Source organism: Elgaria multicarinata, chromosome 2 (assembly GCF_023053635.1).
Source record: "Elgaria multicarinata webbii isolate HBS135686 ecotype San Diego chromosome 2, rElgMul1.1.pri, whole genome shotgun sequence".
Classification (NCBI taxonomy): domain Eukaryota; kingdom Metazoa; phylum Chordata; class Lepidosauria; order Squamata; family Anguidae; genus Elgaria; species Elgaria multicarinata.
Window position 1 is genome coordinate 121,772,187 of NC_086172.1, and position 15,862 is coordinate 121,788,048.

At 43.5% G+C, this 15,862-nt stretch overlaps 1 protein-coding gene across 1 annotated transcript in view; it reads right to left on the reverse strand.

Moving 5' to 3' along the window:
• LRP4 (LDL receptor related protein 4) overlaps positions 1 to 15,862 on the reverse strand; it is a 121,655-nt gene that overhangs the window by 3,446 nt on the left and 102,347 nt on the right. Inside the window, exons 25-39 of the mRNA XM_063118433.1 lie at positions 15,264 to 15,404; positions 13,864 to 13,950; positions 12,677 to 12,848; positions 12,411 to 12,573; positions 11,491 to 11,716; positions 10,413 to 10,716; positions 10,072 to 10,290; positions 9,011 to 9,145; positions 8,711 to 8,819; positions 8,208 to 8,352; positions 5,261 to 5,374; positions 4,528 to 4,651; positions 3,215 to 3,282; positions 1,202 to 1,289; positions 139 to 280 (exon numbers count right to left, since the gene is read on the reverse strand). Coding sequence (XP_062974503.1) covers positions 139 to 280; positions 1,202 to 1,289; positions 3,215 to 3,282; positions 4,528 to 4,651; positions 5,261 to 5,374; positions 8,208 to 8,352; positions 8,711 to 8,819; positions 9,011 to 9,145; positions 10,072 to 10,290; positions 10,413 to 10,716; positions 11,491 to 11,716; positions 12,411 to 12,573; positions 12,677 to 12,848; positions 13,864 to 13,950; positions 15,264 to 15,404 — 2,237 coding nt within the window. The remainder of the gene's footprint in view (positions 1 to 138; positions 281 to 1,201; positions 1,290 to 3,214; positions 3,283 to 4,527; positions 4,652 to 5,260; positions 5,375 to 8,207; positions 8,353 to 8,710; positions 8,820 to 9,010; positions 9,146 to 10,071; positions 10,291 to 10,412; positions 10,717 to 11,490; positions 11,717 to 12,410; positions 12,574 to 12,676; positions 12,849 to 13,863; positions 13,951 to 15,263; positions 15,405 to 15,862) is intronic.

Genomic DNA, 15,862 nt, shown 5'->3' on the forward strand with positions numbered 1-15,862 from the left:
TAACAGTAATAGTGTGAGATGAAGGATAAGGTGTTTTTTTAGGGTAGCTGCAAGTAATTTGCCTAGAAATAAGGCACATTAATTAGGCCTAGCGCAGCTTGACACAGATATCTCAAGTTCTGAAAGCACTCTTCTTACCTCCTTCTTAAAGCATAGCTGGTTATACATGGCTGGCTTGGGAACAGTTTCAATCTTCACCTCTTGGGTAGATGTCCGATAAGAGGGGTTGCTGTACGTAAGGTTACTCAGGGTAGGATCTGTGAACTTGGACTTCTTGCGCCTGCACGAATACAACAGTCAAAAAAGAGATGGAGAGCCTCAAGATCACATTTAGGAGGTTCTACAGCCAAAGCCCCATCCCAGACTACCAGAAAAAAATACTACTTGTATATTTCCCTTACTGAACCTCACTCCACCCTGCCCAAAACATCATCAAATATGAAACATCTCTTCAGTTGGCTGTGCAGCCATTAGCACATCAGTGCAAAGAGGAAAAAGTTCTTTTAATTTATGTGAATTGGGGGGGGGGGAATCAAGGGCAATTCCACTGACAAACAAGATCATCTTCATGCAAAATGTTCCAAGTTCAGAGAGCTAATATATAAGACCAAACCATGCCATGCATAAATGTCACTACATCTATGGGCCTGTTCAAACAACATGCTAAGCCATGGTTAGGCTGCTAACCCTTTTGCAGCAAATGTTTAGTGCGCATGTTTAAACTGGGGTTATGTAGCCACCATGGTTAGGAATGGTTCACACAACACACTAAGTCATGGTGTTTAGCTCAAAATGTTTAGCTCAAAATGCTTAACCACCATGGCTTAGCATGTCATCTGAACATGATTTCCAGGCAACATATCCCAGAATTAGGTAAGTTAACACTTTCTACAAGAGAAAAATGAACCTGAGCATCTGTTGTTATTCAGTCTGCCATGTAATCAATGCTAGCATTTTCCAGCATTAAAAAATTTAACTTGGAATTATTAGCACTTTAGCCTTTATCATCTACTCTTATCACTCCAAGAATTAAAACCACCACACTCATTGCTTTTGCAGACTAACATGACAACTTCTGCTGTATCTGCTGTCATTAGGAATTTTTAACTACAGCAAGGAAGGCCTGGGCTTTGTTGGAAGTTTTCCAACCTGTTTACAAATTCATAATTTTAGGAAGATAGAAAGAGGGCGAGGAAATTACCTGTAAATAATCACAGCACCAATTAGCAGCAGAATGATCAATATGCTGAGAAGGCCTCCAATAATGTAACTGACATGCAGCCCTTCTCCTGAAAAAAAGAAGAAGCTTGGATAAAGGATGATGCACTCATGCCATAGAGACATATTCAGCTTTGGAAAAAATCTGTGTGTGCTGCATGTTTGTAAGTATTATATTTTATTAAAGCATTAAAAATATCACAAAATATATCACATATGCAAATAATGTATTAAGAAAAAATAATACATTAATGACAATACTTGTCACATATTTTCTGTTACATTTCTGATATATAATGAATGGTCTCCACTGACCAAACAATGAGAGTCTTGTCTGATTTGATGAAGGTTTGTAAAATGTCAATTTACAGAGTAATCCTATGGTCCCTGAAGGACATTCCAGGGAGATAGGATGGCGTGGATCCCATCGCCCCCTGCAGGCTGTAAACACAGGGTAGCATCCAATGTTAGTCCTATATAAAGTAGACCAGTTGAAAGGAAGGACTTAGGTTAGTCACAACTAACTTAAGTTTCATTCACTTCAATGGGTCTACTCTGCATAGGACTAATGTTGGGTACTACCCACAGCTATGGGTGTGTGTGTGTGTGAGAGAGAGAATCCAAGTGGGAATTTCCCTCTCTCTCCCTCTCCCTGCCACTGGCTCCTGGGTCAGGAATTGGGAAGGGAAGGCATAGATCCACTAATTCCATGAGCCTCTCTGTCGCCCATCCTGCCCACCAAGAGGTAAGACATAATGGCTGAGAGGCTCGTCTAGCTTAAAATGCTTTTCTGCAGTGGAATAGGTAGCTGTCAGAACCCTGCAGTGTTTAAAGAGTGGCAATCTTATTGGATTGCACTCTTTATTTAAATAGTTTGCCATACTCTACATAGCCAGTCATGTCTTCTGCTGTTCTAAACAGACTGCTCCCAAAGACCTTTATATATATTTTCTAGACATGCAGGAAATCTGCACTGAGCTAATTACATCTCCAACAAGTACCAGAAGTATTTCAAAGCATTTTCCTAATTTGGGATGGAATGCCATACCACTGATACAACAATTTCTGGGAAGTCCTCTAGAGAATACCTTGGCCACAGTGAGCCTGAAATTCCAACTTTCCCTTTACTACTAATCTGTAGGCAAATCTCCACACCTTGTAGGTGTGGAGATTGTAGGTGTGGAGATTATTTGCCTTTTGCAAATAATGAGATGTATCAGAAACTGTTCACCATTTCAAGTTTCTTGTCAGATCAAAATTTCTCTGCTCTTCCTCAATTTGACTCCCAACTTGCAAATATTGAAAAAATAGCCTGTAATTTTATGTTAATTATATCATTTGTAAACAGTATCTTTATTCAATACCTCACACATATCACTGTTGATACCTCCATGGAGGCTTCTCCTCCCTCAGCTGCCGCCACCAGCCATTCCAGCAGGCTGCACTGAGAAGCACAGCCATCCCTCCAGCCCTGCTGAAAGACTTTATTTCTCCCTCTTCCCTCCCCATTCACTTTTCCTTGTGTGCTGTGTGTTTTTAGATCATAAATCTGTGAGCAGGGGACTGTCTTCTTTTACTGATTATATGTAAGCTGGCCTGGGAGCCTCTTTGGCTGAGGAGTGGAATAAAAATATTTAAAATATCAATAAATAATTCTAAATTTGTTGGTGTACACTGGCGTACCACCTCTGATACTGGAAGTAGCATAAAACCATCAGGACGAAAGTTACGTAGTATTTAGAATCACAATAAAAGTGGTGATGTGACTGTTGCACTGTACACCAACACTTCCTTCCTACTACGTGTCAAGATTTACTGTGCCATTGAAAAGTTTGGAAAGGGTGAATTTAGTGTAAGCTGGGCAAACATACAACTACCTTGCCATGAGCCAAAATAAATCTGCACACTATGTGCCCACATTCCTGGCATGTTCTTAATAGTCCTTGTGTCTTGAGGCTCCAATATTCTGCACATTGAAGGGTAATGAAAAACTCACCTGTGGTTGCTGGCACAGCTTCATTTGCTCGACTGCATAGGTCTTGGCCAACCTTTTTGTCCGAGCAGCTACACAACAACAACAACAAAAGGTATAAAAAGTCAACTTCAGGAGAACCAACAATACTACAACAGACTAAACTAAGCTGAGGAAAATGGAAGGAAACTGACTAGTCATGAAGTACGACATTACCCTCTTTTCCTACCTAAATATAGTCTAGATCAGGTATGGGGAAACTCAGGACCTTGGGCCAAATCTGGCCCTCCAGGGTCCCCAAAACGGCCACGACCATTCTCTCCAAACACCAATCGTGTCATGGCTTTTGTGCACCTTTTCCCCTTCTAAAAGGCTGAAATGCATCTCCGAAGGCTTAGTTACTGGCAGTAAGACAATTAGGCTACAATTAGGATGTTTTCAGGATGTTTTTAGGACGTTTTAATCATGTATACTATGTTTTTAATCAGTTTTTATGTGTTTTATATTGAATGTTGTTCCCTGCCTCGATCCAAGTGGAGAGGCGGGTAAGAAATAAATGATGAGGAGGAGGATGGTATTTTTGGCCCCACCCACAAGAATATAAGAAGAGCCATGCTGGATCAGACTAAGGGTCCATCTGGTCCATGTTCCCCAAAAACTAGTGCACACAGGCTTACTGCCTCTGATACTGGAGGTAGCACATAACCATCAGGGCTAGAAGCCATTGTCCTGAATCCTCCACCAATCAGTTTCATGAGATGACCCCGGCTTCTAGTATTATGAGAGAGGGTGAAAAATGCTTCCCTATCCTCATTCTCTGCACCATGCATAATTTTGTACACCTCAATCACATCTCTCCTTACTTGCCTTTTTTCCATGCTAAGCAATCCCAGGCGTTGTAACCTTCCCTCATAGGGGAGCTGCTCCAGCTCCTTGATCATTTCAGTTGCCCCCTTCTGCCTTTGCCCCTGACCCCTTTGCCTTCGGAATGTGGATCCCAAGAGCTTTTCTGAAACTGAATTCAGCCTTTGCGCTGAAAGAGTCTCCTCACCCCTCACCTAGATGCCAGAAAGCTGAATTTTTAAACCTCAATTAATATATTTCAAAGGACGTGACGCGATTTCACAAGACGGGAAGGATAATGCAGTAGCTTAACTGGGGCATATTAATAGATGGCATATCATACTGTAAAGAGATCCAAAACGTTTTTTTAATGGTATCTAGACTAGGGCAGGCAGTTTCTTCCTTGCTGGGTAGGAAAGAAGAGTTTATGAGGGAGGAGAGACTGGACGCCACCTTTTCTCGCAGCCATATTTTAAATCAGCGAAGCCACTCACTTTCCTTCTGGTGTTTCCACGGATATGATGGGTTTGGTGGTCGTAGAGCTGTCTCTACTAACAGGAGTCTGACTCTTTTTGCTTGAATGGGTGGTCTCAGGATCTGGGGGGCCTGTGCCAGGAACTACACAGCAAAGACAGGGAAACAGAACCTGAGGCCAGGGAGATGGTTAAACCCAACACAATGTTTCAGTAATGGGAAAATTAGCAGCTTGTTATCCCAGATGTGTAAGATTCCTTTTGTGATCTACTAAAAGGGAACAAAAACTGCGGAGTAAGTCGAGTGTTGCTGTTAGAGCCCGTACAGAAGCAGCCAAAGATACCAGAGTGCTCCCCTTCTATGAATTTGCAGCCACTGCTTAAGCTGCACCTGAGTGTGTTATACAGGTACATTTTTAAAGTCAATGCACACAAAATGCCAACGAATTACAATAAACCACTCTGAACTGTATTCTTCTGAGGCCTGGAATGCTAAAATATGCATCTGGGACATCGGGAGAATGGAAGGGGTTTTTCAAAGAGAAATGTCAAATTTACAAGAAAACGGAGCACAGGAGACAAAACAGGGTTCTCTTGCACTGAAGCATTCGAACACTTTTGTACGCAGTATGCGGTTCTGTCATCTGAAGTCGGTTTATTCAAGTAGGCAGAGTAGCCCCACTTAAGGCAGTTCTTGTTAAGCAGAGCACAGATTGTAATGGACACATGGAGGTCTACAACCCAAACAACTTACCACTGGAGCACGGCCGCCCATCCGGCTCATCTGGACATGCACAAACAAAGTCAGAAGCCCTGGCAAAGCAGAGATGGGTACAGCCTCCATTATTCACTCCACAAGCGTTTGTGCCTGAAAGATACAGACAAGGGATTTGACACGGAGGATAATTTTCTCTCCCCAATCACATTCTTTTCCACGCAACACACCAGGCTGATGGTCAAAAGTAGTGGTTCAGATCAAAGACCGTCATCCACAGGATTACAGCAACTCAACAAACAGAAGAACTACATTAATCTGACCAATTGGGGAGAACACACTGGCTTTGTCAGCAGATGTGATGTGGAACTCTAAGGTGCCAAGTGTGCACATGCCAAGCAGATTAGGGAAAAAGTGGGCGATATGTAGCCCTCCAGATGTTGCTGAACTGCAACTCCCATCAGCCCTAGCCAGCATGGCCAATGGTGAGTGATGGGAGTTGTAGTCCAACCACATCTAGAGGTTGGAGAACCACATGTTCCCCAACCCTGCCCAAAAGGAAAGGGTGCCCTTCTAGGCTGCAGTTCCAGCCGACCTTCCAGCTGAAACACTTATCAGCCGATTCTCCAAGCCAAATCCAGGAACAACAAGCCCTAAAAAGTCCTTGCAGCCAAGTCAGTTTATCAGTCTGGGCAACTGGAATTGATTCGGTCTATTCTTCTGCTCCCTTGGATCATGGCCCCTGCCTGCCTTTGATGTCGCATCTGCTTTTGGCCCCTCCAACACTCTATTTCTGCCTTGGAATTTGGCCTTCTGCCTGACTCTGGCTCTGTACTTGGCTCTGGCCCTTGATCCCCGTCTGCCTGATCAGTGCTTGACGAGACCATTTGGGACCCCATCGATTGCCTTTCCGACACTTGACTGTCTGCACCAAAAGACAACCCCAACTGCAGCCTGTCTCACAGCTAGCCCCCAAAATCTCACTATATGTCTGTATTCAATTATAGAAATATGACCTACTCTGAATGCCGTGAACAGCTGTATTTATACACTCAATTTCAGCTTACAGGCTGATGGCTAGCAGAGCATGTAAATTCAGTTGCCATTTCTTAGCAAGGACTTTAATAGTTCCTCGTCTGTGTTTTAGGGTTTTCTTTTTTATATATTTCTGTGTTTGCCAAAAGTTAAATGGTTCCGCTCCTAGCTAAATGAACAACTCATAGAATTCAGAAATCTGCCCTAGACATTGCCTGTTTAAATGCCTATTGTTCAACTGTGTGTATGCATGACCCTGATATTCACTTATACCTCAGAAATTAGACTTGTGACATATATATCTAAAATGTACATGCTGATCCTCAAAAATGTTTGTTAAACCACTTCTAGATTGATGGAATCCTAGTCCAGGCCACAGACAAGTCTTTCTTCTGAACTCATACTATTGTTTAATAAATATAAGTGAAATGCTTGTCATTAGGACAGGAAAAGTCTATCTGGGAGGTCTGTGTATTCCAGGCAGCCCTGGGGGTGGAGTATACTCTAGAACTGCACGTACAGACCCTTTGATCTCTCCATTGAGTCCCTTCTCCATCTGTCCCCACAGCATACTTCTCTGTGGTGGCGCCCTGACTGTGGAATGCCCTCCCCTTGGAGGCCCGATTGGTGCCAACATTGATTGCATTTCGAAGCCAAGTAAAAACATGGCTTTTTAACAAAGCCTTTGATGGTTAAACTCACTGGCACATTGTTTTAATTGTTTTAACTGCATCTATTGCTTTTAAATTATATATTGTTTCAACTTGGATTATGGTTTAATTTGTTTTTAACTGTGTATATTTATTGTTGTATACTGTATGTTTTTATCTGTACGCCGCCCTGAGATCTTAGTGATATAGGGCGGGATATAAATATTTTAAATAAATAAATAAATAAATAAATAAATCTGTTGTCTCCAAGTCTAGCAGATTACTTTACTCCATAGGAGTGAATAGCAGCCACTCACTTATATGGGAGTAGTTAAAGGAGCACATGGGAACATCACTGGACAGAGGCTAACCTGCCCCAGTAATCCCAGTATCTGGAGCATGAAGCAGGCTTTCTCTCTTTCCCAGATGTATGCTAGATAGCAGAACACTTACTATGACCCTTAGAACTGAATGGGGGCCACTGAGAACCAAGCCAGCCAGGCCCTGTTATCTGTATTACTCCAATCCTGGCTTTGTTTTCTTGTGGAATGGAACGTAGGAAATGTTCTTTTTAATATGATTGTTAAAGTATCTGATGTTTGCCCAGAGGGGTTTGTAAGGTTCTACTCTATGCCTATTCTACTCTATTCTAAACTTTAAAATACCCTTGGTCTTTATCATGGATATATAGAAACTGAGGGATGTTCTGAGACAAGGTAGTCACCCTCAGGGTGACAAGATTTCTCAGGGCACAGATTTCTAAGTGCAGAGTACACCTCTAGCATACCTAAAGTTTTACATATCAGCCTGAGTTTTGTTTAAACAGTGTGGTCTGGTGGTAGCTAATATTCTAAGAATAAAAGTCAGATTTAAACTCTCTCCTTTGTTCCTGTTCCTTGTATGCTAAGCCACCATCTGAGTCTGAAAGAAATTGAGCTAATTCCACAAGATCAGCCCTAAGTCCATGAAACCATATTATCCAAGTACCTTTCACAATTAGTAGGTATTATATATTCACAACCACTTCTTCACCTAGAACCTCAGAGAAGCAAGAAAGGCATATTTGAAGAAGTCAGTAAAAGGAAGATTAGGAAACAAGATTCTTCATATTGTAGGTTTTTTGCAGAATGTATTTAGATCAGTTTTCCCCAAGCTGGTGCCTACTAAGTGGTGGACTGGGGGTGGTGGGAATTGTAGTGACTCTAATTTGGAGGGCACTAGGTTGGGGAAGGCAGCTTTAGAGCATGTGTCATTCATGCACCTTGTCTGGCTGGTTATACAATGAAGAAACCCAGAAATACCTGTCTGCCTTTGAGGAGAGACCACAATGATATCCATAAGCCCTTCAACATTGGCTAACACGGTCTCCTTATTCCGACCAGAATACTTGTCCACGCGCTGGATAGATTTAGTTTGCCAGTCTGTCCAATACAGCCACCTGTCCTGCTGCTCAGAAAAAAAAGGAAAAACAGTAACAGGATTAGGAAAATATGCCAATCATATAGGAATGATACAGAAGCTAGTTCACAGGGGTCCAAGTAAAACCTCATACTCTAGCAGGAGCAAGAATGAGAAAACTGCAAACCAACTTCTTCCAACCTCCCAACAAATTAATAATAATAATAATAATAATAATAATAATAATAATAATAATAATTCTTGTATAAAATACATAAAACTGAATTAAAAACATAGTATACTATACATTATTAAAACATCCTAAAATTCCACTGGATTATTTCTTTGGGAGCTCTGCTACCAAAATGATTTTGCAGTATTCATTCACTGTCCAGTTCCTTTGTACCTGTGTCAAAGCAAAGGGGTGCAACACTTGGCTGACCAGCACCTGACGCAGCTTCCCATTGAGATCAGCACTCTCTATGCGGTCTAGGTGAGCATCTACCCAATAAATCCTGGAAGAACAGAAAGGATGCAGGTGAAACCAACATCCAAGGTAACCTCCCACCGCATAGAAATGTGTTTTCCCTCCTTCCCCCAGCTACGGATTGGTGTGGTGCAGCAGCCCCAGGCTGCCTCAGAAACAGAGGAAAGGCTTTTAAATACAGTCACAGCCAGCAGTTTTGAAAAGCCATGTGATACTGACCTTCTGGTGTCATAATCCAAGGTCAGCCCATTAGGCCAGCCTAAGTCTGTATTGATCAATATCTTGCGCTCAGAACCATCCAGGTTTGCACGTTCAATTTTAGCAATGTGTCCCCAGTCTGTCCAGAAGAGGTATCTAAAGGAAAAGAAACCAAATATAGGATTTCTCTCTGTGTATGTCACTCACTCTCTCTTACACACACAGAGCATTCCTACACCTGGTGATTCTTTTCTGGAGTCCGAGGGAGACACTGTACCTCCTGAAACTTTTCTGCCATGGTTCTTTGTGGAGTGAGCAGCAGATCCTTGCTACTGAGTAATCTACTGGATGTGAGGACTCCTGGCTGTCCCTTCACTAGCGAGGTGGCCTTCTGCAACCCTTCATTAGGCTGACTAGCCTGATGAAGGGCTCTATACAAGCACCAAAGTGTAGTCCTACTTGCCTTGATCTAGCAATCACCCCTGGGATGCTTAGTTCTGAGTTGACCCATAGGCAGGAAGGGCTTCAGCCCACTGACCTGTTGTATCTGATGAAGAGCTGCTATTGGCTGGATAGCTGTTTACTCATAGGAAATTCTGCTGGCAGAGGTTCCCTGCCCAGCTGTGCCTGCATTCTCAAGGGGCAATGCTCTCCTCTACTCCTTCCAACTCATTCTGTCCTCTGTACCTCGGTGGGGAATCTCAGGCCCTGGGGTGAAATCTGGCCCTCCGGAATCCCACTAGTGGCCACACCCCCTTTCCCTGGCCACACCCCTTTCACTTGACTGCCAATCATTTGGTGGTTTCCTGTCTTTTGGGTGTTTCCCTCCCACCCCATTCTAAAAGATTGAAATGCTTCTCCTAAGGCTTAGTTACTGGCAGTGAGAGCTTTAAGCTGCAGTAGGCTGCTATTTTTTTTTGGTATTTTGGCCTTCAGACCTGCCCATCACTGGAATTTGGGCCCCAAGAGCTGTCTGAAATTGAAATCAGCGCTCGGGTTGAAAGAGTTTCCTCACCCCTATTCTATACTTTCTCTGGAAGCTGACTTTGTATGCAAATGCCTTCATGTGGTCCCAGGCTTACCCCTTTCTGGGAAAGACAGCAATGGCTCGGGGTTCATCCAGACTGTTATTAACTAGCACTTTTCTACAGCTGCCATCTAGTCTGGCCACTTCAATCGTGTTGCGGCCCGTGTCGGTCCAGTACAGGTTTCTAGCCACCCAATCCACAGCCAGACCGTCTGTTGTCTTCAGTCCTTGGCCAATGACTGTTTCCATATTGCTGCCATTCAGGTCTGCCCGCCTGGAAGAAAGCAGGTGCCACAGGGAATGAGGAAAAGACTCTGCCTACTGAAATCTCTACTTACAGACCAGCCAGTAAAAAGAACGGCATTTTGCATAATTAACAGGCTCAAGGATACCTACCTGATCACATCTAAGAAGACGTCTGTGTAGTAAATCTTGCCATCTACACTGTCATAGTCCAGAGAGATAACATTGTTCAGCTCTGGAACAGGGACATGAACATCAGTGTGATCGCTAGTATCCAGTGAGATGCGCCGGATGGATCCCCGGTTAGAGAAGAGCAGGTAGACTTCAGGAGAAGGATCGCAGGTCCTCTCGTCAGTCTTCAACTGGATGCCAGTAGGACAGGCACAGGAGAAGCCTTCAGGGTTCGGTAAGCAGAGATGGGAGCAACCACCGTTCCTCATGCCACACTTGTTAGCACCTTAGGAGAAATGAAGATGATTACGTCAGTAATTTCCTGTACAGTCATGTCAACTTAATTCACAAGCAACTAGCCTAAGTGTCTGTAAGACTTTATCAGGCCCACCTACCCAGTGTACGTACTTCAATTGCCTCTACAGAGGCATGGGAGCAGTTAGAGGGACCAGTGGAAGATGGGATTTCAGCAAGGGAAGTCTGGCAAAACCTAACTTCTCAGAATCTTGTTGCCCTCCCAAGATGGACGATCAACAAGATAGTTGGCAGAGGGTTTTAATTTTGCATTATCATTTACCATCTCAATGGCATCAATAATGCATTACCAAATATTATCAGGGGGACAACAAGATAAGCTTCTGGCAACTACATCAAATCACACAGCAGGAACAAGAAAAGATTATGAGTGTGAGAATAATAGGAAAGCTAGTTCAAATTAGACTGAAGGCTTGCAATTAGTCTTCATGGTTCATTTAAATTTGGGGTTTTATAAAGCTTGAGCAGCAAGGATTAGGCAATGGAGCAAGAGCTGCAGAAAAGGCATGGAGGCCAAATAGGCATGCTGACTTAAAAATCACAAATATTAGGGAGGAAATTTCAAGTATTAAAAACATTGCAGTGAATGATATCTGGGAGGCATCCCAGCAACATCAGGGCATGGGGCTTGTGGGTGCAGAGGAGAAGTAGTTCTGTTTCCTCCACCTGCAATTTCCCACAACCTCCCCTCATTTTCTAGCCAAAATTCTGGAACTCCGGCTTGAAGGAAAATCTGAAAGCATACCAAGAGGACGCCCCCGGTCAATAGCCTGGATGTCCATTAGGCCAGGCAGGTTTGCCCTGACCAGGATGACATTAGCACCAGTATCCTTGTCAGCTCTGTGAATGCTGCGTGTTTGCCAGTCAGTCCAGTAGATGTAGGAATCCAGCAGAGTGAGGCCGTAAGGGTGTTGCACCGGAGAGAGCAAGGTGCGGCGGTTTGCACCATTCAGGTCTGCAGCCTCAATACGCTGAAGAGAAGAGACGCAATTAGCTTTAATTTCCCTTTTCAGAGAGAAAGAAAATATCTAAAGACCCAGAAAGCTATGGATCCAGGCTATCATATCTTAAATCTGACTCACATGCACACACTTGGTATCTCTTCATCTGATTCCTTTTTAGTTATGATTTCTCAAGTGACATGTGAGCAGCCTCCACTGAAACATAGTGGGGCTGATCACATACCACAACAGCTCACAGTGGGTTATTTAACCCATGGTGAGGCTGCGGCACATGTGGCTGCCATAATATGCTTCCTTGTGTCACGCAAACTCAGCAAGCGAGGGTTATGAGAGAGTTAAACAACCCTCGCATATCTCCTGGTGTGTTTTCTGGTTCTGTGAGGGTTGTTTAAGCAGGTTTGCATATTCAACATGGCGTCCGTGGGTGCTGCGGCTCATCATGGGTCTGAACCCGGTCAGTATTTGCGGTCATGTCTGGCAACATGAAAGCTTTGCCTTTGGTATTTGATTCATGATGGGTGTTTCAGACATGAAAGTCATCAAGAGATGTTGCAGTCATTGAGTGGTAAACATGCATGTACAAATTCATTCTTATGTCCCAAGGATTCTGTAATTACTTCACACCATCCCTTCTTTCAGACATAATGTTTCAAATTCCATCCCAAATACCACACCCACACCATCGCCATATGTCAATTCCAACCTCAGTGTGGGCGTCAGCCCACAGTAGCTGGGATCCTGCCCTATCCACAGCTAGTCCATTTGGCCATCCCAAGTTGTGGTTGATAAGGACCATGCGGTTGGAGCCATCCATCCCTGCTCGTTCCAGCTTGGCATTCTCACCCCAATCTGTCCAATACATAAACCTACATAAAAGAAAAAGCCAATAAGCAATTAATTGAAAAGCCAATGTATTATTTATTCCCACATCATCACCCTTTCCCGTGAGCAAAAAGACATTCCACTCACCCCATCTCATGATACAATGCAATTGCTCTTGGGCTGTCCAGGTTTTCCCATACCAAAACTTTCCTCATTGTCCCATCCAGGTTACCCACTTCGATCCTATTGGTTCCTGTATCTGTCCAATATACTTTGCGACCAATAGCGTCCACTGCTAATCCATCTGTGGTCTGCAACCCTAAGAAGAAAGCATAGTTGTAACAACGTCATTGTTCTCATAGCCCATCAAATAGTTTAGGATCTTCTACTGCCTAGTGAGAAGAATTCCAGGTGAAGACCTCAGGGCCTGCTACTGTTAGACTCCCTCTCTCTTTCCACAGGCCAATCTACCATAGAGAGCCCAGTGGGAAGGACTCCAGGAGAGAGGGAGGTAGATGAGGATGATGCCAGACACCTGCTCCTGTTCCAGCTGGACTCTCCCTGCCCCAGGGCCATCTTCCACCAATTGTCCTAAGGGAAGGATCCCAATGGTTGTTTCTTTTTTAAAAAAAAATGTTAAGACAGTTCATTGTAATTTTATTAGTTTTATATTACTTGTAAGCCACCTTGGTAAAATTTGTATCCTGAAAGGTGCCATATAAATAATTGTAATAAATAAATAAATAAATAACTTTTCTTCCTCAAAAGTATCCACAGGATATCCCAGGTATTTCTTACCACCTATAGTCCTACGAATTCTATTTGTAAACTCACAGGAACCGATGTTAATAAGACTTGGAAAGAGCAATCCTATTGCCCCTAGACAGTGTCCTGGGGGCGGGGGGGGGGGGGAAGAGAGAGAATAGGATTGTTTGGTTTACTGGCTCCAAGGTTGAAGGCAGGGCTCCCACTTCAAGGCCAGTAAGATGCATTCCCCGCCTCCTCTCCCTCGTAGCCAGTGTGGAGAAATCTGCGCTGGCTACCTGTCTGCACTCAGAAACCTGAGCACTGAGACAGGAAAAAGGGAGGGAAGAGGAGGAGACCGGGGAAGCTGCCTCATGCCGCTTCCTATGCTCGCCACAGCCGCTTTTCCTCCCGCTCCAAAGGGCCATGGCTAGGCAGGGGCAAGCACCCATCTAGCCAAAATGCAGGGCAGCAGGAGCACTTCAGAGGCTGCCAACTGTCAAGATAGGATTGGGCCCTACTCCTCTGAAATAATCTCTCTCTGAATGCAGCCTGGAAGAGAATCGGGATTCTGGCAAAGCATCCATTACCTGTTGTAATGATATCTTCATACTGGGAGCCATCCAGAGCAGCTCTGCTGATCTTCCTCAGTGCGCTGTCTGACCAATACACCTTACCTAATAAGGAAACAGGAGAACGTTAGTAACATCTCCTTAAATAAAAATTCCCTTGGTAGATCGCAGACACCTAAGAATATTAAAATAGCAAGCTGTACAAAGGCATCCTTGGTAGAATCCAGCATCACAGGAAAGGGAGCTATTAATTCATTAATTCACTTCCTATATCTTCCGCATTTTGTGAAGCCAACAAAGCTAGAGCAAATACCACAATCTAACAGGGAGGATACTGAATTCTGCCATCCACAAAGGGAATCTTTACAAAGATGCATCCAACTTTTGCTAAAGCTTAGAGCATTGAAAACCTTGAAGAGACTCTCACTAGCAGGAAATACTTCTCCTAACAAGGAGGTAAGTGGTGGACAAAGCTTCATTACTGTCAACCTCATGTTAAACCTACTTAGGGTGCAATCCTATTGGATCCACCCTGGGTCCTTGTAAGCCTCCGAATTCAACAAGCTTATGGGTATCCAATGCAGAGCGGTGCTAGACAGGCGTTTTGCCCATCTAGTGGAAGCTTCAGGGAGGAGGAGAGAAGGAGCCTTGGGATGGCTAGGGATAGCTTGGATCTCTGCATCCCCAGTCTCCTACTGCTCTGCCCTCTCTGCCCACTGACATGTCCCCTTTCACCCCTCTATGAACTCACTTTTTTTGCTTGTAGAAAAAGCTGGTGTGGTTCTCCCTGCCAGCTTCAAGTGGGGTGGGCAGTTCAGTTTCCTGGCTTCAAGGCCAGAGAGCTGTCTCTGTTCTTGGATCCAGGAATCCAAAATATCCTATGTTCCCTAGACACTGTCTGGGGGGCAGGCATAGAATTGCTCCCCTAAAAACAAATTAATAAAAACAATGGCAACATCACTGCAGCACATGGGATTTACTGGGGGGAAAATCCACCACACCATCCACAGACAACATGAAATATTTATTATCCAAAAATGAACACTCAACATGTTGTGAGGGATGTGCTCTTCATCGGTGCAGAAGCTGTGTGTAATATAGTAATAGCCTTGAAATTCTTTGCAAAGTTACTGATTACCACTTTTATGAATAAGAGCGTAAAACATTTGTTTAGAGATATTTCTAGTGTTTTGCTAATAACCAGTCCTCAGCCAACCTCTAACAAGTCTTAGAGCATTTTTTTTAAAAGCCAAACTCTCTGAAATATCACCCAGTATTGATAATTTATTCACTGACAAGTCAGCAGTAGCTGTGAACCAATCAGTGCTTTTTGTGAACTGCCCAGAGAGCTCCGACTATTGGGTGGTATAGAAATGTAATAAATAAATAAATAAGTTAAATTACAGAACATTTCAGACCTTCCTGAGGATCCACTCCAATGGCAATGGTGTTTTTCATGGTGACGTTGACGGAGACAACGACGTCGGCAAAATATGGAATGTCAAGTGAAACCAGGCGAATGTCTGCCCTCCTAGCAAAGATTAGGAAGCTGGTCATTCCTGCAGAGTTGAAGACATGACAAGATTAGGAGCAAGCAATGCTGTTCAGCCAGCAGTCTCGAGAGCATCATTTCATAAATGCCACCTCTAAGCTTTCCAAGGTGCAACAAGAACATTAGAGGGGGGAAAGATGATCTTTACAACTAGCAATTAAAACTGAAGGCTCTAGGAAATCATTTCAGCTAAGCATGACACTGAGTGGTTTATGATAGACCATAATCGTATGACCACAGGGGACATGGAATGAAAGACCGCAAACAAGAATTACAGCTCTAAGGCTCTAAAATCCAGGATGTGCATCTTTCACGCTTCTCTGTGGCCTAAGCAAAGAATCTGCTATTTTAAACATGATTAGCCATCCAGAAAAGAACAGCGGTCTTTTATATATATATATACAACATACATTGTTTGTAACCCTCAAAATATCAGATAAATAACCTGGAAATATGTGGGCTAAA